The 22715-nt window shown below is 42.8% G+C and overlaps 1 protein-coding gene across 2 annotated transcripts in view; it reads left to right on the top strand.

The window, feature by feature from the left end:
• The window catches only part of gnao1a (guanine nucleotide binding protein (G protein), alpha activating activity polypeptide O, a), a 92270-nt gene that overhangs the window by 15399 nt on the left and 54156 nt on the right, over positions 1-22715 (top strand). For both annotated transcript variants that reach the window (XM_031738929.2, XM_031738930.2), the window contains exon 3: positions 5110-5251. In XM_031738929.2, the coding sequence (XP_031594789.2) occupies positions 5110-5251 (142 nt within the window). The remainder of the gene's footprint in view (positions 1-5109; positions 5252-22715) is intronic.

Here is a 22715-nt window from a genome sequence, read left to right as displayed (position 1 = left end):
CTGGTCACCTCAGATGTTGCATCTGCTTCACCACTTCATCTCTCTTAGCTAAGAAGACGCTGCAGACAGCGAGACTCTAAACAACACAAAAGTATCGGTGCCATACGCGCTGATCTGTCAGAACAGATATTTCCAGATCAGTAGTTCATGTTACTAACATCTCATATGAATGTTGTCAGTGCACAAAGAAAGTCTCTTTCTAGCCTAAAAAAGGCTAAATTCCATTCATTTTCACCTATCCGAGCTGGAAAACCCCACTGGTGCAGACGGGAAATCTAAAGAAGAAAAATGATACCATAACGTTTATTTTACAGTCATTTATTATTATCTTAATATTTACCACATTTAACTTAAATCTTATTTTTGGAGATATTTTTTGTCTTTATCCTGTCTTCCTTCTCTCACCCCAACCAATCACAGCAGATGGCCCCGCCCCTCCCTGAGCCTGGTTCTGCCGGAGGTTTCTTCCTGTTAAAAGGGAGTTTTTCCTTCCCACTGTCGCCAAAGTGCTTGCTCATAGGGGGTCATATGATTGTTGGGTTTTTCTCTGTATGTATTATTGTAGGGTCTACCTTACAATATAAAGCGCCTTGAGGCGACTGTTGAATTGAATTGAATATCTTTTGGACTTTAAACTTACATTAGCACCAGAGGCAAAGTGTAGGGTAAGAGTTTGTGAATGTATCGAGACTGTAACAAATTTTCTCCATGAATTTAGGAGATTTCAAGACTCAAGATTCACAAATATAAACCCTGCAGGTGTAGTGAGACCAATGCTAAACTAAGGTGACGATTCAATGCCCTGGACTCTATTGATATGCATATAAAATCTTCACAGCGATCCATCCAGTAACTAGTTTGGATCAAAGCGATAGACCAGCCATCCCCGGAGCTTCGCCTCCAGCACGGCTTAAATACTGGCTTATGTGTGCTTTGAAGAAAAGCAGGGACAGAGCTGAGGGCATCAGGATGTGTCTGTGAGAATCTGTGTGCTCAGGATGCTGCTGCTTGACCTCAAGGTGTGATGACAAGTGAGTGGAGCCGAATAACGGAGCAGCTGATGCCTCCATTTCACTGTCTGTGTGTGTGTGCGTGTCTGATGGGAGGGTGGAGGGGCTCCGTTACTGACACCTTCAGTTATTTATAGCTTCTTTATCACACACCACATTTTTATCCCCTCTTTCTCCTTCACTCTTTGCACTTGCTGTAATGTTCTCAGAAAAAACACATGCACACGCATGTGTGTATGCACACTATGTGAGTAACCGAGTCTGAGGCAGCGTTGACAGGAGTTGGTCAGTGTGCACTTTGTCACTACCAAGAGCTCTGTCGACGAAGAACGGAAAGGGAGTGGATGGACGGCATAGTGAAAAAGAGCCAATCACAGGGCTTTGTGTGTGTGTGTGTGTGTGTGTGTGTGTCAGAGCAAACAGTGTTAGCTAGCAACAATGCAGGGCTGAGATAAAGACCTAATTGCATAGTGCGCTGTGTAGGCTTTGTGTTCTGTGAGTGTTCACATGAGTAGGTGTGAGGATAAAAATACGAGACCGGGGATAATGGGAGGCATTAACGAGAGGCAGGCACGTTGTGTTTGATATGATGTGTGCGCATCAACAGTTTTTCTTTCTGTGGGTTTCGTAACTTTAGCCAGTTAGCTTTAAACTTCAGGTCATCTTGTCAATGGAGCCTTTAAACTCCCAGAAACACGAGGTTTTAGTCCCTATTGATCAGTGATCATCAGCAAAGAACAGCACGGCCGCGCTGGAGTCGATGTAACCAGTTTGGGCGTTTCACGAATTTACAAGTGCGCTATAGGCAGACGCCATCCTTAAGTGTGACTACTATATTAACATCTGCTGATTGGCCCCAAAATGGCAGCCACAGGATGATGTCATGGAACAGTGTCATGGTTAAATTGCTGTCCATCTGTCTGTCTGTCCATCTGTCTGTCTCTCTGTCCATCTGTCTGTCTCTCTGTCCATCTGTCTGACTTGGTGTGAAACTAAACTATGTTTCAGGTCACCGTGCAGATTGTGCCAAGGCTACGTGAAATTGTACACATACACACACCAACACAGAAACACACAAACACACAGACACACACACGGGGCCTTGGCTTTGCTGACAGAAGGGCTTGGAGAGTGGGTAATGAGAAAAGGTCCTCATGCATGAAAGCTCATGTCAGCAAGCTAGCCAGCCACACACACACACACACACGCAACCCCGTTCAGCTATCTTAGTGAGGACCTTCATTGACATAATGGTTTCCCTAACCCTAAACCTAACCATAACCTAATTGTAACCCTGACACTAAAACCACATTTTATGCCTCAAAAAGGCCTTCAAAAATGTGAGGACCGGGTTGTGTGTCCTCACAGGTGACTGTTGGTTCTCACAAGTATAGTAGAATGCAGATTTCGGTCCTCAGACAGGATAGCTAGACAGGAACACACACACACACACACGTACAGAGACGGGAAAATATGTCAGTTACACTTCTGATAACATTCATAACACTAATTTTAAGTCTTTGCTCGACCCTGTTCTCTTCAGCTGTGACCTTTGGTGTCTTCCTCTCTCTTCCCGAGTTAACAAAGATGCCAGTAAAACTTTCTCGTTCGAAACGAGCGCTCTTCGAAATCTTTTCTTCTTCCATCAACCCTCCTCCTCTAATTGTTTTCCAGTTAGAGAATAACGTAAAAGCACAGCAACATCCACAAAATGTAAATCGATTACCATTTAAGAACAAAATAGTTGAGATAGAGATAGACGGAGCACAACTCGCCATCCTAAACCACGGATAGCATCACGATATCCAGCTGAGGAAAGAACCACCCGCCTTTACGTGTCAGAGGATTGTTTTAGCTGTCCGTGTCCAGTTAGCTGTTACAAACTTAATGCTGTGTGTTAGAAGCACCATGTGACATCACGTAGGGACAACACGGGCGTGCTGAGTGTCCGCGTCCTCCCGTGGCCACTTCTGTTCCCGACGAAAGGCTCAACTTTTGGTTTGGTTTTAAAAGCTTTATTCTGTGTTCCTAAGCCTGTCAGCGATGTGTTTTACCACAGTCGGGTTTACATGGAAGCACATTGTCACAGTGCAAAGCTGGCAGAGCGCCCCTGCAGAAGAAGCTCCCTGCCTCTTTGTCATAACTTTAGCCTTCTGTGTTATAAACACCGAGTCCCCAGTTCTGTTTGTTAGGTTATTTCTGACCAGTATTACTGTGAATCGCACATCAACCTCTCTATTGGCATTGTTTCCTCATCCCATTAAGAGTTTCTCCTCTGTGGTGGTGGGAAAGATGGAAGGTGGAATTTCAGAAAACGTCTTTTTGGCGTCTTTTAGCGGGGACGGAAAGAGCTTTAACATATAAAACTATGAAAAACAAGTATTTAGCACTGAGATGCAGTGTGTGTATTCATGGGACTGCTTGCTTTGTTTGTCTGTGTAATTTTCTTTGACATGCTAGCTGACGATACTTCAAACATGTTGAAACAAATCCTTTTAACTGTCCTGGTTCCCGTCTGCAGCTCCAGGCTTTGGCCCTCTGTGTGAAAGTCACTGATGTAAATAGAAGTGTGGTATATTTATATAGGACTGGCACACTGCCTGATTGATCTGAAACATTACACTGGCTGAGACCGCAAACACACACACACCCACACACAAAGTCAATACTGCTGGACACTCACATAAACCTGTAAACAGATGTATAGTAGCACACATCTGCCATATGTCAAGAAGCACACCAAACCAGACCACGCACAGCAGGAGGCCTTTTTAAACTGACCACTAACTCCGTGGTCAGGTTTTTATAAAGAAACCAAAGCTTTTCCTTATTTCCTTTCATGTACTTTATGTCATAACGATGGATGTTAATATTAAACTTATAATGAGGTCGGCGTATGTGCGAGTATTCCCCGTCAGGAACAGAACTTCAGGATTTGGACTCTCAGCACTCCTTCTGCTCTTGGCTCTGTATGATTTTAGGGAGGGTGGATATCACTTTATATGGTAAACTTAGGCGTACAGCAACCCACCCACCTGCTGTTCAAACCTTCTGTTTGAAAAGAGCAGCCAATCAGAAGAAAGCAGGGTGAACGAGGAGCAAAGAGCTCATTTCAGACCTGATATAAGTGAGGCTTATTTTGATTCATCAGTCAAGTAAAGCAACTTTCAATGTAATTGATGTAGTGCGAGTACATAATACTTTACATTATCTCACCGGCTCATGACCGATGCTGCGTATTTGCTCTACAGCTTGACGCGATGCTAAAGAACAAGATGCGAACAGTTTCTCTGAACGTTCACTGCGGGGCTGCTGACAGCGCTTATATTTGTTCTTAGTTCCTACACTTGTGTCTCTGTGATTTTAGTGAGCTCTTTGCACTTTCTTTACTAGATTTCTTTTTAATTTGGATTACTTGGTTGTAAAGTAAGAACAGTGGGATAGATGCAGGCCTCTATAATAGACACACAAATGTTTGCAGCCGTGTTGGATCCTGAGTTGTGCCCATGCTGGAGGCCTGTTCATTCTGATTTATTTATGCATGGTGACGTTGTCTATCAGAATTGCCTCACATTGTTGCCTCAACCTGTATCTGTCTGTTTGTATCAAGCTTTTGTGTCCTGGTGTCCTGCCTGTTGTTCGTGGCTGTCCGTCTCTCTGTTGGTCTTTGTCTCATTTGTCCATACGAGCGGTCGTCTACCTCGCTAACTGTCCCTGAGACCGTCTGTCGCTGTGCCCTTGCGTTAGGTGCAGTGAAAGACATTGTGGCATTTCAAACAGCAGGATCCCCTTCTGTGAGCATTGTGTGCTTAAATGTCAGGTTAGGCTACGGTTATGGGCCTGCTCCCTCCCTCCCTCCTCTCTGGTCCAGGCTCCACCTGTGCTTATCTCCATTTTCCTCCTTTCCACCTGTTTCCTCTTTTATATTCCATGAACGTGTAAAACACCTTTGTGTTGTGCTTTTAATCCACTTTTTTATCAGGTTGGGAAGCAAACCTGTGCATGCACATAACTTTGCTGTTCACTTTGTATGCCTGTATAATGAGCAGAGCCCAAGTGTTTAACATTCTTTAATGCCCGTGCATCTCTTTGTATCTAGGATCATCCACGAGGACGGTTTCTCCGGCGATGACGTAAAGCAGTACAAGCCCGTTGTTTACAGCAACACCATCCAATCTTTGGCCGCCATCGTCCGCGCCATGGACACGCTGGGCCTGGAGTATGGAGACAAAGAGCGCAAGGTCAGCTCCCGTCCTCAAGCGTGCATACACGTTTCCCAAGCGTGCCCAGCAGACACGTACGACACGCTAAATGACTCATTTTCCAAATACTGTCACTAACATTGATGACAGAACACCATAAAAGAGGGAATTTTTTTTGTGATTGTTTGTATTCTCACCTCTGTGAACTAAATAAGGCTCATCATTAAACACTTAGCTCATGCACCAAATTCCCATCTGCAGTCCCGACTGAAGCACATAGCCACGGGATGGACCACAGAGGAACTGGGATAGATCAGGGAGAGGCCGGCGTGGGCCTTACAAAACAAAAGCACCAGGAGTCCAGCTCTTGTATCAGACCTGTTAAAGTATATGTGGCAGGACAACGATCTCTACCAGCTTCAGCTCCTTGATTTGACCTTTTTGAAGACAAAAATCTCTCCGTATAAAGTTGTGGAGGATAGCACTTAAATATAGCGTAGGTGTAAGACTGCCTCTGCTGTGGTCCCTGAATGCTGATAGCTGCTCTATCCAAATAGTTCAGGTGCAGCAGTTCAGCAACGTGGAGGACGCATAATCAGCGAGCCAGTGTCAAACCGACAGCATTCAGGGACGGTCGACAGAGACCTTCCCTACACATTTCAGCACATGTGTCTAATGTAAAAAATAGTCACAGCTTGTTTGTTTTCCCAGAACATTAAACGCTGCCATCAAAGACAAGTTAGCATCACATTCTATTCACTTAGAAAGCATCATTTTTCAGGGAACACTTTAAAGACGGTACGATCTTTCCCTGAACCCAACCAAACAGTCTTAATGTAACCAAGGAGACAATGAAGGAAAAGTAAATACCCGGTGAAAATGAGGGAAGACAAACCATCACAAAACAAAAAACACCAGCTTCCAAACAAACGCCGTCTCCTGAGGGACAAACTGATCATTTGCTTCACCACAAACTCCAGTGGCATCTGAAGTCATGGCAACGTTTGATGCTTTGGAAAGCATCGAGCAGGGAAGCAGAAAATGTGATGATCAGCACTTGTTTTATATATATTTCATATTTTAATGGTCTTTGCTACTCAATCTCAGCAAGAGAAACAATCTTGCATCTTTTATTTGTTAAACTGTCTTCAGTTTACTGGGATTGGCTGTGAACTGCCCCTGTCATGCTTGGGCCAAAATTCCTTCACTCTAAGTTAGTCCCACTTCTCAGTCCTCTGAATCCTGAAGCATACACGTTCAGTATACAATTCACTAATTGAGGATTATGAATCTAATCCGCAGAAGAGCATCAGTTCAAATGCAAATGCAGTCATGTATGGAACCTTCAGTTAAATACACAAATATAAATATACAACATCAGCTCGTCGAGTCCTGAAGACGCTTACACCCAGGCTCACCTTCTCTGTGGGAAATGCTAGAACGTATGCTTTGTTTGACCTCTGTCTAATCAAGCATCCTTGTATGCTCACGAAGCATTGACACGCCCACTTTGTTCTTGATGTTGCTCCAAATTTATAATAAATCAACGTCATCGTTTCATTTACGCTATCGTTTGTTGTAGTGTGGTGTCGATAAATGACTGTTTACGGCACTTTCATTATTTTGAACTGAGTGCAAATTTCAGTCTCTTTCTCTTATATTTAATATAACCACACTACAGGGAACCTTCAGTTAAATACACAAATATAAATATACAACATCAGCTCAAGATCCTGTTGAGTCCTGAATCAAAAGATGCAGCGTATTTACCCAGAGCTCACCTTCTCAAACGTGGGAAATGCTTTCCCCGAGCACGCTGTGTATAAATACTCACAAAGAAAACGGGCCGTTACAACCTATGTCTAAAATGTATCGTTTCATGTTTTAAAACACTCTCCAGGTCTGCAAACACTTCACAAACATCCTGAAAATGTATTTTGTGATTCAGATGTCTTAATATTGGGATATGACACATATCGCTTTGTTCTTGATGTTGTATAAAAGTTCAAAGTGAACATAAATGCTGCTGGTGTAAGTGTACATCATTATCAGAGTTCTGTGTAGTTGTTGATGATGCGTCATCATAACAGTCGTGGTGATGATGTCACGATGACAGGATATCTGTCTTCTGTCCTCTTCACTGTGTGAGCGGGCGCAGATTTGTGAAGAACTGTAAGAGCACATGCAGGTGACCTTAACCTTATCCAAAGGCGCGGTGTATTTTTAATCACAACGCTGCTTTTGATACTCCATGTAGAGGCTGAAATAACAATACACCTATTGATCAGGATATGATATGTGTGTGTGTGTGTGTGTGTGTGTGTGTGTGTGTGTGTGTGTGTGTGTGAGTTGTCTTTGTTAGACTATTGAAATGAGGACATTTTGGAAACGCAGTAGTGTGAGGAGTCAAGGTCAGCCATACAAACATGTGTGTGTCTGTTGGAGGGTATAATATATCAAAGCATTGCATTTCTATTTCGAGGTAAAGTGAACAGCCTGAGGCGTGCTACATTATTATTTGTACAGAGTCAGTCCGTCCACCCAGCCAGCCGTCCAGCTGTCCATTTTCTACCACTTATGCAGGCCTGGTCATGGGGACGGCAGGCAAGCAAACCTCTCTCCTGCCCTCCACCGCCTAAAGCTCCTCTGGGAGATACCAAAGTGTTCCCAGCCAAGAGTGTAGAAGTTTGTTTTTTGGGCGAGAGTTGACATTTTGAAAAGTGTCTACAACAAGATTTCTATGCTACAGTACTTACCAGGTTAAAGTAATGTGTGTTACAGAAGGGTTGCAGGATTATAACAGGTTCTGAAATGAATGCAAAGTGTTGAAGAAGAGGCATAAAATGGGAAAGAGGACAGAAGGTAGATTTTTCAAGGCAAAATGGAGAAGAAGTGACAACGGACAAGAAACAGAAGGGGAGCCCAGAATGAGCTGTGTTTACACTACACTCTACATCTGACTTCCCCACAAAGTAACCAGAGGACTTTGCAACATCCTACCCACATCAATAAGGGATGAGGGGTGAACTTGAAAGTTTTTCATACCCATATCCTTTAAGCTCACTCTCCTCTTACTCTTTCAGCCTTTTCCCTCTAATCCTGTGCTGGGATCGCGTATGTCAAACCTGTCCCGTCCTATCTTTTTCTGGTCTTTTGCTTGCTCTCAACTCATCTTCTGATGAGCGCCCCACCCACCCACCAATCTGTTTCTCTTTGCTAGTTGCTGTGGCAACCCAGTGTTTTCTCTTGCTCTCAACACATTCCACAAGCCCGTGTCCAAGGGCGCCGTGACACATACACTTGGAGACACACACACACGTACACACACGCGTATGGAACACATGCACACATTATGATAGCTTGCCTGAAATAGATCTTTGAGCACTTTTCACTCAGGCTTCACAGAAGAAGCTTCAAAGACAAACCTCCTCTGATGGTGTTAAAGCCTCTGCTAGACCTTCAATAAAACTACTGTTTATGGCTCCGTGCTGTGACCTGAGGTAGTATACTATGGGATGTCCATCCTCATGTACATACCAATCAGTCCCATTCTCGCAAATACAATATCTTAGGAACTATTTTTTTCATATTCAGTTCAAGCAGGGATGAATATAATCTAGTGATTAAGGTCAAGGACGACTGTATGGCAATAATTATCGTTTCAAGAATTCTCTCCTGCCAACACAAAGTCTACAAAAAGTGAAATAGTTCAGGTAGTTAAAACTTCGGGCGGGGGTGGGGAACTCCAGGCCTCGAGGGCCGGTGTCCTGCAGGGTCTCACCCTGGGTCAGCACACCTGAATCACATGATTAGTTCATTACCAGGCCTCTGGAGAACTGCAAGACATGTTGAGGAGGTGATTTAGCCATTTGAATCAGCTGTGCTGGATCAAGGACACATCTAAAACCTGCAGGACCCTCGAGGTCCCCCACTCCTGCTTTAAAGTCAAAGTCAAATTTATTTATATAGCACATTTAAAACAACAACTGTTGACCAAGGTGCTGTGTACAATTAAGATAGAATTTAGGCGAATGCTATCACCTGTATCTTCCTCTGTGTAAAGTTTACCTCCATTCCCAGACAAACTTGTATTTAGAGATAATGTTGTCACACCCACTGGATGCATTGGTTAGTTGCATTTAGATCCATTACTCCAGCAGTAGTAACAGTGCAGTATATTCATTTAAAATATGAACAGTAAAACATGGCATTTTTCATCCATCCATGCGGTTTTTTGTAACCGCTGTTGTAATTTAGGGTCCCAGGGTGCTGGAGTCTGTGTCAGCTGTCATAGGGCACCGAGGTACATCCTGTACAGGTCGCTGGTCTAGCACGCCGTTTACATAGAGGGACAGACAGCTGTTTGCACGCATATTCACACATGGCCTACTGTGCGTCTTTATGATAAGCTGAATCATTCGTCATTTTATTGTGTGTATAAAGGCTCTTCCACTGGTACAGCCTATGTTCTTTTACTTCATGCTGGACGTGTTTGTTGTGTTTGAGGCTGGATAGTGATCCCTGTGGAACCAGTGCCAGTGTTTCCCGGGGGTGAGGTAAGGATGATGGAGATCGCCCGACCATTCTTCTTGGAATAAGATCAGCAGACCTTAAGTGTCTGCCTGGAGGGATTTTTTTAATTTTATTTTTGTTCGAGCCACAAATAATCAGCCTGTGCTTTACTCATGGATTTGCCTTAGGCTTCATTTTCATGTCGGTATATAAAACTAAATGAAGTCAGAGGCAGAATGGCAGAAAGGCCGCTGTACAGCTAGTGATTGAGATCAGCTCCACTTCAGGATATTCATTAACATTTTATTGTTTCAGCAGGGAGGGCTGCTGAGCGTAACTGGGACAGGACACACATCCTGATTTTATAACCGCAACATTTGGTAACAGAATCAGCAGTTAAAGTTAAAGACAATCACTGTACTGTGATTTCTGCCATACTTAAATATACTCAGTAAATGTACTTGTAATCTCTCCTCTGACGTAACACAGTGTCCACAGAGGGAGACGTTCCCGCTGCCGGGCAGCAAACTTTGACACTGGTAGGGCAGTGCTGCTGACGTTTGAGTTTTGTCGGCTGTCGCCTTTCTGTAGTATGAGATGCTAAAGTATGTTAGCAACGAATGACATGTGATGATGACTTCTTTGAATAAGAGCTTGGGTCTAAGACACTCAAGTTATGATATGTATTTCTTTATTGTTCTCTATTTACAAATAAATGACGAGCGCAGCAGTCAGTAATTCAGGTCTGATGATGAGAAGGAAATTAAGGACGCAGCTGCTATTCAAATGAAGCGCACGCAACTACTGACATCAGAGAAACAGTCGGTGTCTCAATGGACCCTTGGGGGGAAACAGGGAAAGAAGATAAGCAGGAGATGGAGCGGGCATGACGGGGATAGGATGGACCGAGTGTGGAAGATAGCGAGACAGCGAGAGCTGGCAGACAGGTCGCTGCGTGTTGTTGTGGAAACTAGCTGAGTTATTCTCACGGGTTTGTGTGTGTGTGTGTGTGTGTGTGTGTGTGTGTGTGTGTGTGTGTGTGTGCACATGTGTTTGTACGTGTGAGCTCCAAAACCAATGCCCATCTGAACACAATGTTCCCATTGCTTGTTAAACATAAAATAACCTACACATACTGCTGCAATAAACTGGAGACAAGTAACAAATATAAGTCAGTTTCCCTTTTTGGGCTGTGATGACACAAAGTTTTACATATCAGGATAAAATAAAAATAGTCATTAAAAGTTAAAGTTCACGACAGTACAGTCAGAAAAAAGACTGAACAAGAACGCCTTGTTTGGCACGGTTGTCAGGAGAAAGCCTCTTCTCTCTAAAAAGAACAATGAAAGAGAGTATCTGAACAAAACACAAGGAGCAAGGAGAGACCGCCAAAAGGCCTGGATGCAGTCGTTGGTCGACCGTGAGCTACCAAAGTATTCTGTATCTACAGCAGATCTACGTCGGTTATGAGGCCGTCTGGCACTGAGCTAAAGCTTGGCCATAAGTGCTTCAGCAACTGGACGGTGATTCCAAGCAAAACGACTGAGAAAGAAATGAATCAAAGTGTCGCAACGGCACAAAGTCTAGACTTCAACTCGACCGAAATGCTGCGGCAAGACCTTCAGCGAGCCGCGCATTAATGAACCCCAACAAACCTCAATGAGTCGAAGCAGTGTTGTAAAAATTCCTCCACAACGATTTGAGAGACCGATAAAGAAAACTGTTACTTCTTGTTGTTGCTGCTAATGTTAGTTGTAAAGCTGTTGAATCATGGATTGTACTTTGATTTTACAAACTGCTTCTACGTTTTAGCTTCGGTTTTGTTTGGACCTCATTTTAAGACCTGGGGACGAGATTATTCTGATCATTTCCTGATATGTAAAACCTTGAATTAAAAGGTGATGTGTGTTGTCCTGAGTTTGACTCCACCTGGTAACCTGTAGTTCCTCTGTCTGATAAAGGCTTGATGTTGGGAAAAAATGGTTTCCCGTTGGAAGGAATTCAGCAGAATCCAGCTGAGCTGTAGCGAAGCGTCACAGAGAAATGAAAGAAGTTGGAGGCTATTGGTGTTTCAATAGGATTTATTGACCAGAACAAAATATGTAGAATTTGCATCCATAAATCTTGTGCTTTCATTTCTGTCTCTATCTGTACATTGAATCAGTTTCCTGTTTGCTGTAGTGGTTTTTTTTCTGGATAGCAATAAGCTACAACTGTCCTGTCATCAGTCTGACTGTCAGATTGAGGCTTTAGGTGTTCCTTCATGTGATGAAAAAATTCAGCAAAGAAACCACCAAACCAGTCAAATCTCTCAATCACTGACTTGTTTGAGGTGCAGTTAATAATGAGGAAAAACCACATAAATGCTGATAATATCAGAATGAATCATTAAAAGGAGCAAACGGGACCTGGATCATCCCTGGATCTGTGAGGATTAGCCATTAATGAAAAGATTACAGGTAGACAGTGGTCACTGCACAACTGTGTCATTATAATAAAGCAGCATTGTAGCCCAGTGTGGGCGTGTTCAAACCTGTTACAGGTGTGTGCACATAGAGTAGATGAGCACACTTTGAATGGGATCATTGCAGATCCCTTCCTGCCAGGTTAAGAAGGTCAGTGTATGGACACAGCTTCCACCACACACACACAGACACACACACTCAGATATATGAAGCTTATCTGTGTGTGTGTGTGTGTGTGTGTGTGTGTGTGTGTGTGTGTGTGTGTGTGTGTGTGTGTGTGTGTTTGAGTCTGCCACCTTCCTGCAGTGCTGAGCTCCCTTTGATTGTTCCCTCCATCCCTCCCTCTTAGTTATTTTCAGCATCATCCCTTTGTCTCTCCCTTCTTACACCCTCTGTCCTTTATTCCTCTCTTCTCCTTTGTTCATTTCCTTCTTTCCTGCCTGCACTTCTTTATTTATGCTGTCGTTTCACCTTCTTCTTCTCTCGTCCTTCCTCTTCTTCTCAATCACCTGAGTCTAGTCTCCTCTTGTTTCCTTCCCCCTATTCCATTTCTCTCATTTAGGGATTTCCATTTTCCCTGTAGCCTTGCACTTCACTCTCTTCATCTAATCTAATAGAGCATTAAGGTAAGCTCCCTGCCATGCACCTGATTGGCTAGCTCAATCAATTAATCAAGACTCTCAAACTTTAATCCCACCTCACAGTGATGAGAGGTCATTTGTCTCTGGGTTACCACAGCTGGCTAATTAACACACACACACATATGCACATTTGCTAGTGTGTGGACTTTAGGCTCTGTGTGTGTGTCTGTGTGTAGATGCATGTGTGCTGAATGTGTGAGTCCATGCAGAGAGAGAGATAAATATAGAAATCCAGAGTAAACCAGAGAGAGCAGAGAGAAAGCCTCTCCATCATTAAAGTGAGATTGTCAGTGCAAAGAAGTGAACCGTCGTCTCCTAGCAACAAAAGGACTGTGATCCCATACCTGAGATTTGGGAGTTTATCCACGTCTTTGTTTCCAGGAGTGTCACAGGTCAAATTTTATTATTTATACTGTATCTGTACAGGATGTGTCAATAGAATTTGTTCAGTGTTCAGGAGAGATTTTCCATGGTTATTTGTCTGAGGCACTGTAAGAAGTAAGACTCCTTAACTTGCCTCTTTCTGTGAGTTTACATGCCGAGTTTCAGCTTCTGGATCGGTGATTCTCCCAGCTCGAGTGGGTTTTGCTGTATCGTCTCTGATGGTGAAGGTGGGCTGAAGCCTGCCCTCCTGTGCTTGTCATGGAGTGCAGCTTTGCTTTATCTTTATTGTAATCAGCAGGAAAGCTGCCAGTGCTCTGAGCTCTGACCAGATTCAGACTGTATTCATTAAAAAATTAAAGGATCTGAGGTTGTCATCTTTTTATTTGTGGTGATTTGCTCCACCCTAGTCATTACTTCCTAAGTCCGACAGAATACACACTGAAAACATTTTTGGGGCTAAATAATTTTGCTATAAACTCATAACTTGTTATTAGTTAATGAAACCAACTAAGAAATAAGAATCACGATGTGTTGCCATTTCTTACTGTGAAATAAAGAACAACCGTTTCCTTTGAATGGTTTCTGGTTAAAATGATTTAATCTCTCAGACAAAGACACTGACTGACTTGTGTCCAATCGGTCTTTAAGTGATGACGTATGAGCCCTGCTTCTGGGTCCAAAATACTCTGCGTTTATTAAGGCTGTTGTGTTTTTAAATGCTTTGTATCTTGTTCTATTTAATCTGAACAAGCCCCTAAAACAGTCAGTGATCACTGTCGGCCTCTCTCGGTTTTTATCACCACTGTTCATTTTAAAGTTCAGTTTTTAAACCCTTCCGATGTAACTACAGCCCAGCCCATGCAGCAGTATATTAATGACTAACCTGGTATTGTGGATGGATTATCTCAGTTGTTCTCCTGACTGAAGTTTGGTCCGCTTACAGCATCCTGCCATGTGATTGCATCCTCCAGCTTCACTGTGTTTAGTTTTCTGTCTTCATTTATGTTGGAAGTGATAGCAGAGCTGTACGTTTGAACTGTTTCAGAAATCTCTCAGTCAGAACATGCTATATCATGTTTAGGTGGAAGCTAGCGAGCTAACTTCCTGCTAACTGCTAACTCTGTTAAATGTAATAAATCCTGTTTTCATGGATGCCTGGATGTTAAACTTAATTGTTACACCTGGTAAAGCAGCAACGCTGATCATTTTATTAAAGATGAAAGAATTTAGAGAGTTTGTAACTCTCAGTGATGCCGCAGTGTTCGTTTGACTTTGGGACCTGAAGCGGAGTTTGGACCCGGAAACGGCTAATGACGTCAGACTTAAAGAGCGGATAGCAGCCACATTGTCTGATTTTACTTCATTTTCACATTCCTTTTTTTCAACAGTGTCGATTGATATCAGCTGTCTCTCCTCTGCTCTCCATCACACACGTTTCCACACATGCAAACAGTGAAACAGAGAACAAAGGAATAAAGGCAAACTGGTGTTGGTCTCTGCTACTGAATGTACAGACATTGGTGTACAAATAACAAAAGTGTCATTTTATTGACATAATTTCTTTTCATTTTGTTTCACTTGCCTTCCTTGGGTTGTGAGGTCATCTGGAAATCTTGGGAAATATCTGCTGTTTTCTGTAGAGAGGCAGAAAGATTTGACTCGATGGCCTGTTTTGTCATTTGGTTTGACCAGCTGGGACTTTCCTGTGTAGAGCTGGCATGTTCTTCCTGCTCTCTGAGACATGCAGGTTTAGTGAACTGGCCACCTTAGAACGCCTGTTGGTGTGAATGTGACTATCAGTGTGTCTGTCTTTGTGTGCCAGCCGCTGTGATAGATTGCCAGCCAGTGCATACTGGGACAGTATCCAGCGTCGTGTGACCTTGAACCGGCTAAGCGGTTTAGAAAATGGATGGATGACGGACTCAGAGATGCTTAGTGCAGGAGAAACAAGTGTTTTCCTCAACAGGCTGCAGCTAATGATTTTTTCCCCCCAGTTAATCTACTGTCTGTCCTGTCAATAAATCAGTGAATGTTTTTTTCTCTATGAAATAGATAAATGGCTCCTAATGACTTTAGTGATCCCACCAACATCTTCTTTTGATTCTTTTCTAATAAGTCTCAAGAACTGGGTGATTTAGGAAGCTGGCAATCGGCAGGCTGTTGTGTGCTGGTAAATGTAAGTGTGGAAGGATCAGCGCCGTAAAGAAGACGCCTTCTTAGTCCTGGTGTCCATGGACATGTTAGGTTATGCTTGGTATTCATGCAAAACATTAAAGACGGTGTTGAGAAGCTGGAATTTACTTTTGGTGATTAAAAATGAGTGAAATAACCTTTTTTGTCAACTGGCTGTTCAGTTAGAGCTCTTATTAGCTTTGCATACCACAGTGGTGTGTAGGGCTGCACGATTTTGCATAAAATGAGAATCACGATTTTTTTGCTTAGAATTGAGATCACGATTCTCTCACGATTTTCTTTTCCAATATAAATATTTATTGCACTTATTAACTGCACATCAACTTCGTAACAGTTGAGACTGAACATAAAAATAATAAATAAACAAAAAAATGTCTCTCACATTTTGTGGTTGCCGCAAAATGTTGTACTGCTTGTAATTCCGTCTCCACCGTTGCTCGACACTGCGTGTATAGAGCAGGTAGTGCAACAATAGAAAAATAGTTGCGGGACGGCACTGTGTAGCGTTTGTCTAGGGTGTTGATCATTTTCCTAAATCCCTCGTTTTGCACAGTGTTGATGGGAGCCATATCTTTAGCCAGTGATAAGTGATAGCCTCCGTAATTTCTTTGTGCCTGCGGGAGTTCGACGGCTATGGGGAAGCGCTGTATAAGGTTCCCGTTATTGATGTTTGGGTGGTTGACCGGGACGAATTTTCTCCTGTCACTTTCTTGGCCTTTACAGCTTCGTCATCTCTCACGTGCTCTCCGTTGTTTTTTCCCTGCCAGCTGGCTTCGGTATCACGTGGTATAAGGCTCCGCCCTTGTCATTTGTTGAGCAGGAAGAGTGAGCGCTTGTTTTCATGCAGATTATGTCCCGGATCAAAATGCGGTACAATCATCATCTTTTTTTTTCTTTCTTTTTTAAAAAAATCGTTGTCATTTGGAAATGAGATCGCACATAAGTATGAATTGAGATCGCGATTTTCTAACGATTAATTGTGGTGTGTTCCATAAAGCTAAGAACAGACGAATCAACGTGTCAGTACTGCCGCTGATTTTGTGCTACCTGTTCTTCTGCAGTGTGCTGCACTGTAGTCTTGTGAGTGAGGTTGATTTCATTTTGTTATTGTTGTGATTGATCTCTATTTTTGGATGAAACCAAACTGCATGAGTGCATGTGGATAACACAGCAGAGATATCTGCATGTCTCCTTTTCAGTTTGTTATAGAGCGTTTATTTTATCGCAGAAAAACGAGTCAGGCAGCAGACAAAATTATGCCTGTTATGTTTGCCATTATCATCCACTCGGGGTAAAATTAGTTCTGAGAAGTAACACAAGGGTGTGTGTGTGTGTGTGTGTGTGTGTGTGTGTGTGTGTGTGTGTGTGTTTCTGCAAACCAACGGTGCCTTTATACTGAATCCTGCAAAACACGTCAAAGTTTATAAGCTCAGAAAGGCTCAGAGTTGGGCCTTTAGGGTAGGCTACATACACACTCACACCCAGACACAACTAGTCCTCTGTTTCCCTAAATTGCCCTGTAGCCCACTGAAACCACACACACACACACACACACACACACACACACACACACACTTAATACGCAGCCTTACTCGCTCTCTCTTTCTCCCCCATCTCTCCCTCTCTCACTCACTAACCTCCCCCTTCCTTGCTGTATTTGCCAGACTGGCGCTGCCAGCATCATATGACAGGCACATGGACCTGTCTTGCCGTGCCAAGCCACAACACTGCGCCACTAAGAACAGGACCATGATGCCTTGCTCCTGTCACCCTCAGTTACCGAGGCCGCCAATCGTCAGTGACGGTTTGCAAAATGGAGAGGAAAAAGCTCCCGCTTCCAGAAACTGAACACATGCACAGAAGCAGACAGATTTAGGGACGTTATGGACCAGATTCTAGGAGACTGGAGCCACATTTAGAGTTCTGAGGTGTAGGAAGACCTCAGGTTATACCGTTGACTGGCCTGTCCTAATTTTTACCGTCTTACAGTCATGAAATCATGACTACCTCTGGGATACGAAGCATCAGTCGGTCTGTGATTAGCAACTACGAAAACAACTGTGGCGAGTGTTCAAAGACGCTTCAAGCAAACTGCATGTCACATACCTTAGTAACTGTGCACACACACACACACAGACACCCCCAGAGAACAGATGCTGTCTTTAAGACAAACTGAGGTTACAAAAAATATTGATTTGTTTTGTTAGAAAGGTGATTGAGAAATAACAAAAATAACAAAACATATACGTGTATAACATATACGTACGTGTGTGTGTGTGTGTGTGTGTGTCGATGTCAATAATAACACGACACCATAAAGAATATTAGAGAGGGCTTTGTCATAATAGAATAAATAGTTTTATGCCCATGAGTCACCCTGTTAGACTTGTGATCAGTCAGTCATTAAGTCAACTGGCAGTTAAACACGTGTGTGTGTGTGTGTGTGTGTGTGTGTGTGTGTGTGTGTGTGTGTGTGTGTGTGTGTGTGTGTGTGTGTGTCCAAAAACGCAGTAGTAGAGCTTTCTCAAGGGTGTAAATGACCTCAGGGACTGGGTTCTCAGGTGCTGAGAGAGAGAACAGACTAAAGTCCCCCATGAGACAGTGAAAGCGAGGGAGAGGGAGAGAAATATGACTTATTCAAATTATTTCCCCTCAGGTGTAAAGCATGATGAGCAGAGTGGTGGAGAAGAGGATAAGAGCACAGAGAGAGCAGGAGAGGCTGGGATGTTCCTCTGGGGTTAGCACATTGACACAGTATTGTGCTGTTCCTGCTTGTGTTCCTTTATAACGGATCAGGTTGACAAATCATCCTGTATTAATGTTATTCCATTTCCAGAGAAATTTCTTTATTTCCTGCACCAAAGCCACAGCGGGGAGCTCCACCGGTGTGATTTGGCAGATTTATTTTGTCCTGTTTCTCCTGGGGGGGGGGGTTGTTAAGGATTTTGCCATTCCTGATGTTCCACACAGGGAAATTATGACTCGAGTGCACTACAACATGGTTCCACTGCATCAGTCTTATTATGTTTGCAAATACCCAGAAGGGTGGAAGATGGGATCATATACAATCAAAAGTAAAACTGATTGGCTAATTGATAGACTGTGATTTTATTTTGTAACCAGACATTGTTTTATTCAATTCAACTTTATTTATACAACACCAAATCACAACAACAGTCACCTCAAGGCGCTTTATATTGTAAGGTAGACCCTACAATAATACATAAAGAGAAAACCCCAACAATCATATGACCCCCTATGAGCAAGCACTTTGGCGACAGTGGGAAGGAAAAACTCCCTTTTAACAGGAAGAAACCTCCGGCAGAACCAGGCTCAGGGAGGGGCGGGGCCATCTGCTGCGACCAGAGTTCTTATCTCTTATTACAGCAGTCCCTCGTTTATCGTGGGAGGTGAAATCCGCGAGGTAGCCAACTTTATTTTTTACAATTATTATAGATGTTTTAAGGCTGTAAAACCCCTCACTACACACTTTATACATTTTTCTCAGGCATGAACATTTGCGCACTTTTCTCTCTTGTTTAAACACTCAAAGTTCAAACCTTTGTAGGAAAATAAGTCCAGTATGATAGAATGAACCCAAACACACCCACAGGTGCAAAACAGGGAGAAAACTTACAAACATACAGTGCAACACTTCAGAGTCACACTGCTAGCGATCGCAGATTTATGTAAATTTGACAAGCTGAACGCATTCTGTACTGTACAGGCGACACGGCATGAGATTGATTGACAATGGTCTACAGCCAATCAGGATGCAGAACACGATGCGCTGTAAAAAAATAAAATAAAATAAAAAAAAAAAAAAGCATGCAAAATTGCACAAAAAAAATCCACAAAACATCGAGACCACAAAAGGTGAACCGCGTTATAGCGAGGGACCGCTGTATACCAAACCAACAGTTTGGGGGAAAAAAAGAGGCATTGTATGGAAATATTGAATACATTTTTATTCACATGCTATTAAAATCTGTTGTCTCAGAAAAAAGTACTGTGGCATGCATGTTAATATTATAGATATGTACCCAGGGGAAGATAGGAAAGTGCAGCAAAATCAAAACATACAATTAGCACAAAGTCCACAGTCAACATTTACTCGTTTTACTTCAACTGTTTAAGAAGTGTGAACACCTGATTGGGTGATTATCGTAAATCACATATTTCATGTTTAGACTTAATTGTACTTTAATTGTAAGGTACAACCTGTGTTATGCTGTGTACTAGACATGCAGTGGCTTTTTAATGTTATACTTCTTTTTGTCAACGTCCTGAACAGTTAAAGGTTTGCTTATTTATATGCTGTTTGTTTGTGTGTTATCTCTTGTAGACGTTTGTTCGGGGATTTTTGCGTCGTTGCTTGTTTGAATTGTGTTCTGTGTTCAGTCGTCTGTTAGCCAGCTGCTGGTGCTGCTAATTAGGCCAAGTTAAAAATAGATCCCTGCTGTATGCTTATAGGATTAATATATCAACTCAGTCTGCCAATTAAGCGGAATTCTCATGATCTATGGAGTCATAGTCAGATATTACAATTAAAAAAAATACATATAATCTGATACAGACATCTGAAACATCATCTGAAATTCAGCAGTCATAAAGTATAGTCCATATAATTTAGAGTTTTGACTGAAGTATAATGATCTGACACTGTCACAGTAGCTTCACTAATGTAGCATGTAAGGTTAGAGCAGCTGACTGCCATCATGGAGAGCAGCTTTGAGTCATGTGTTTGTGCTTTGCTGCTGTTTTTTATTTGTTCGTGTATGGAAGGTACTGTTGTGCAGTGTTATACAAAAGTCTGTACCAACAGGGCCTGATGTTATTGGTTTGTATGTATGTGGTCATCAACCAAAGCCCTGAAACATGCATCAATAAAATTGAAATAGCTAAAACGAGAACTCATGTCTGACTTTGAAATGTTGAACTTTTCTCTTTCGTTTCAGTTATTTCGCTTTAATTTTATCGCTCAGTCACCAGTTTTGCGAGGCGGAGGTGGGCGTGGTCTTCTCTGATGCTGATGAATCGGGCTCTCCGTCAAGATTAGACGGCAGTGAATCAGCAGCAATTATGAACACAGACTTTAATGCTCTCAGTAAGCATCAGGACAGTTAGCCAACCGTCACACACACAAATGCAGGAACTGCAAACCTCAACCACGATGACAGAGCGAATAACCAAAGAACTTTCTAACGGCATTACATCTGACCCTGCTGTTTGACAGTGTTTGCTGTTTGTCTGTCCAGTTGTAGGTAGCACTGGTTCTTGTTTCTTTTTCTCTGCCCTTTATTCTGTTGTGTCCGGGTTTTACCGCTTGGAGATACACACACACACACACACACACACACACACACACACACACACACACACACACACACACACACACACACACACACACACACACACTTGCCTTTATTCATATACACTCTGCAAATCCTGTACCCGGAGAGAGGGCAGGGGTTGTGTGTCTGTGCCTTCTTGGCCTGTTAGATCTAAATTATGAAGGACATTTCAATCTATATTTGATGACTGCCTGTATCTGACGCGGTGTGTGTTGTGTGTGTGTGCCATTTTATGGTTGTGAATGCACATGCTGTATGTGTCTCTTTATAGGGACTGCGGGGGTAAAAGGTTGCAATGTCTCACTCATTGTTGCTGTGTATTTTTGTATCGTGTGGTCAGTGTGGAGACTTGCCTACTCATGATGTTCTCAACTGGTGCAGCGCAGAGTATCGAAGACTTTAATAGAACATCTGATTTTCCTGGTAGTGAATTATTGAACAATAACCATTCTCCATGATGGACTATATAATGTCTTGGAAACCACAGATGACAGACTTGATACATTTTCACCGTGGGCCGAGCCAATCTTCTTCAGTTCTTCACTCAAAAAGCAATCAGAGCCAGTTTTTGGAAATGGACGGCAGTGACAGGACTTGCTTCTACCATCGTGGAAAACAGAACAGGACCTACTCACGCCGTTCTTATAAAAGTACAGTCTTTGATTCAGTAGCTTGTAGAACCACCTTTAGTTGCAGTAATTTGAAGTAATCATTTTTCCTGTGACTTGATCAGTCTCTCAGAACATCAAGTGGACATTTTCGGCCCACTCGTCTTTACAATGTTGTTTCCATTCGTGAGGTTTTCAGATGTTTGTGCTCAGTTCTTCAAGTGTCTCCACAGCATTTTAGTCAAGTTAAGATCTGGACTTTGAGCCACTGATTCTTTCCTTTTGCAGCCATGTTGGTGGAGATTTGCTAGTCAGTCCATGTCCACATGTCCACAGGCAAACTGAGGTTTGCATCTTATTCAGAAAACTCTCCCTTTGCATCTACACGCTCACATGTTCTCATCATTGCCAACTTTGTTTAGCAGTGAGTGTTTTTAGCACCTTGTGATGAGTCTTACACATTTTAGCTCTCTCTTCTACAGAAAGTTAAAAAATGGTTTCCAGTATTTCGTATGAGGTCTTGGTGTCCGGAGCCCGGGTCTGTGACCCAGCATTTTGAGTTTATTTTGATTTCTTATGTTACATTGGAATAATGTAAAGTTCTTGTTAGTTTGTGTTTAGTTGAGTCTAGTTTATGTTTAACCCATGTCTCCGTGTTTATGAGTCTTTTCCTGTCTTGTCTTCTATGTTTAACGTTTAGTTATGCCCGTGCCTTCGTCTCCCTCATCTGTCCTCATGTGTCTGTCCTTGTGTCTGTCATGTGTTTCATGTTGTCAAGCTCGTGTTGTCATGTCTACATCCCATTATGTTCCTGTTTTATTTTGAAGAGTCTCGTGTTCCATGTTCTGTGTGTTTAGTTTTGCTTCCCCTGTGGTGTTCAGGTCCATTTGTGTCAGCTGTGTTTCCCAGGTGTTTCCACTTTGCTCATTACCCTCCTGTGTATTTAAGTCCTCTGTCAGGTCGTCTGTTTGTCTAGCGTCACGTACTTCAAGTCACAGGATTATTTCAAGCTTCGGTTCATGTTTGCATCCCCTGTCATAGTTTTCATGTCAGTGTTATCCCAGTTTACGTTTTAGTTTAGTTTCACTTTTGTTAACCTTGCCTTGTTTTCTGTTTTTCTGCTTTTCGTTACGCCTTAGTTTTTGTCTCTTTCGTGTCCGCTCCACAAACACAAACGCGGCTGCCCGGCCGTGACACTTGGTTCTTCACCACTGGAATCCCTCTCTCTACATCTGCTCTTTTCAGTCAGCAGCAGCAGCAGCAGCATACTGCTGACATGGATGTAAATGAGTTTCACATCGTGGGCGATCGTGGCTCAAGAGTTGGCAGTTTGTCTTGTAATCGGA

The sequence above is a fragment of the Oreochromis aureus genome, linkage group 7 (genome assembly GCF_013358895.1).
Source record: "Oreochromis aureus strain Israel breed Guangdong linkage group 7, ZZ_aureus, whole genome shotgun sequence".
Taxonomy (NCBI): domain Eukaryota; kingdom Metazoa; phylum Chordata; class Actinopteri; order Cichliformes; family Cichlidae; genus Oreochromis; species Oreochromis aureus.
The sequence above is the reverse complement of the archived record's forward strand: the minus strand, read 5'-3'. Positions and strand labels throughout refer to the sequence as shown.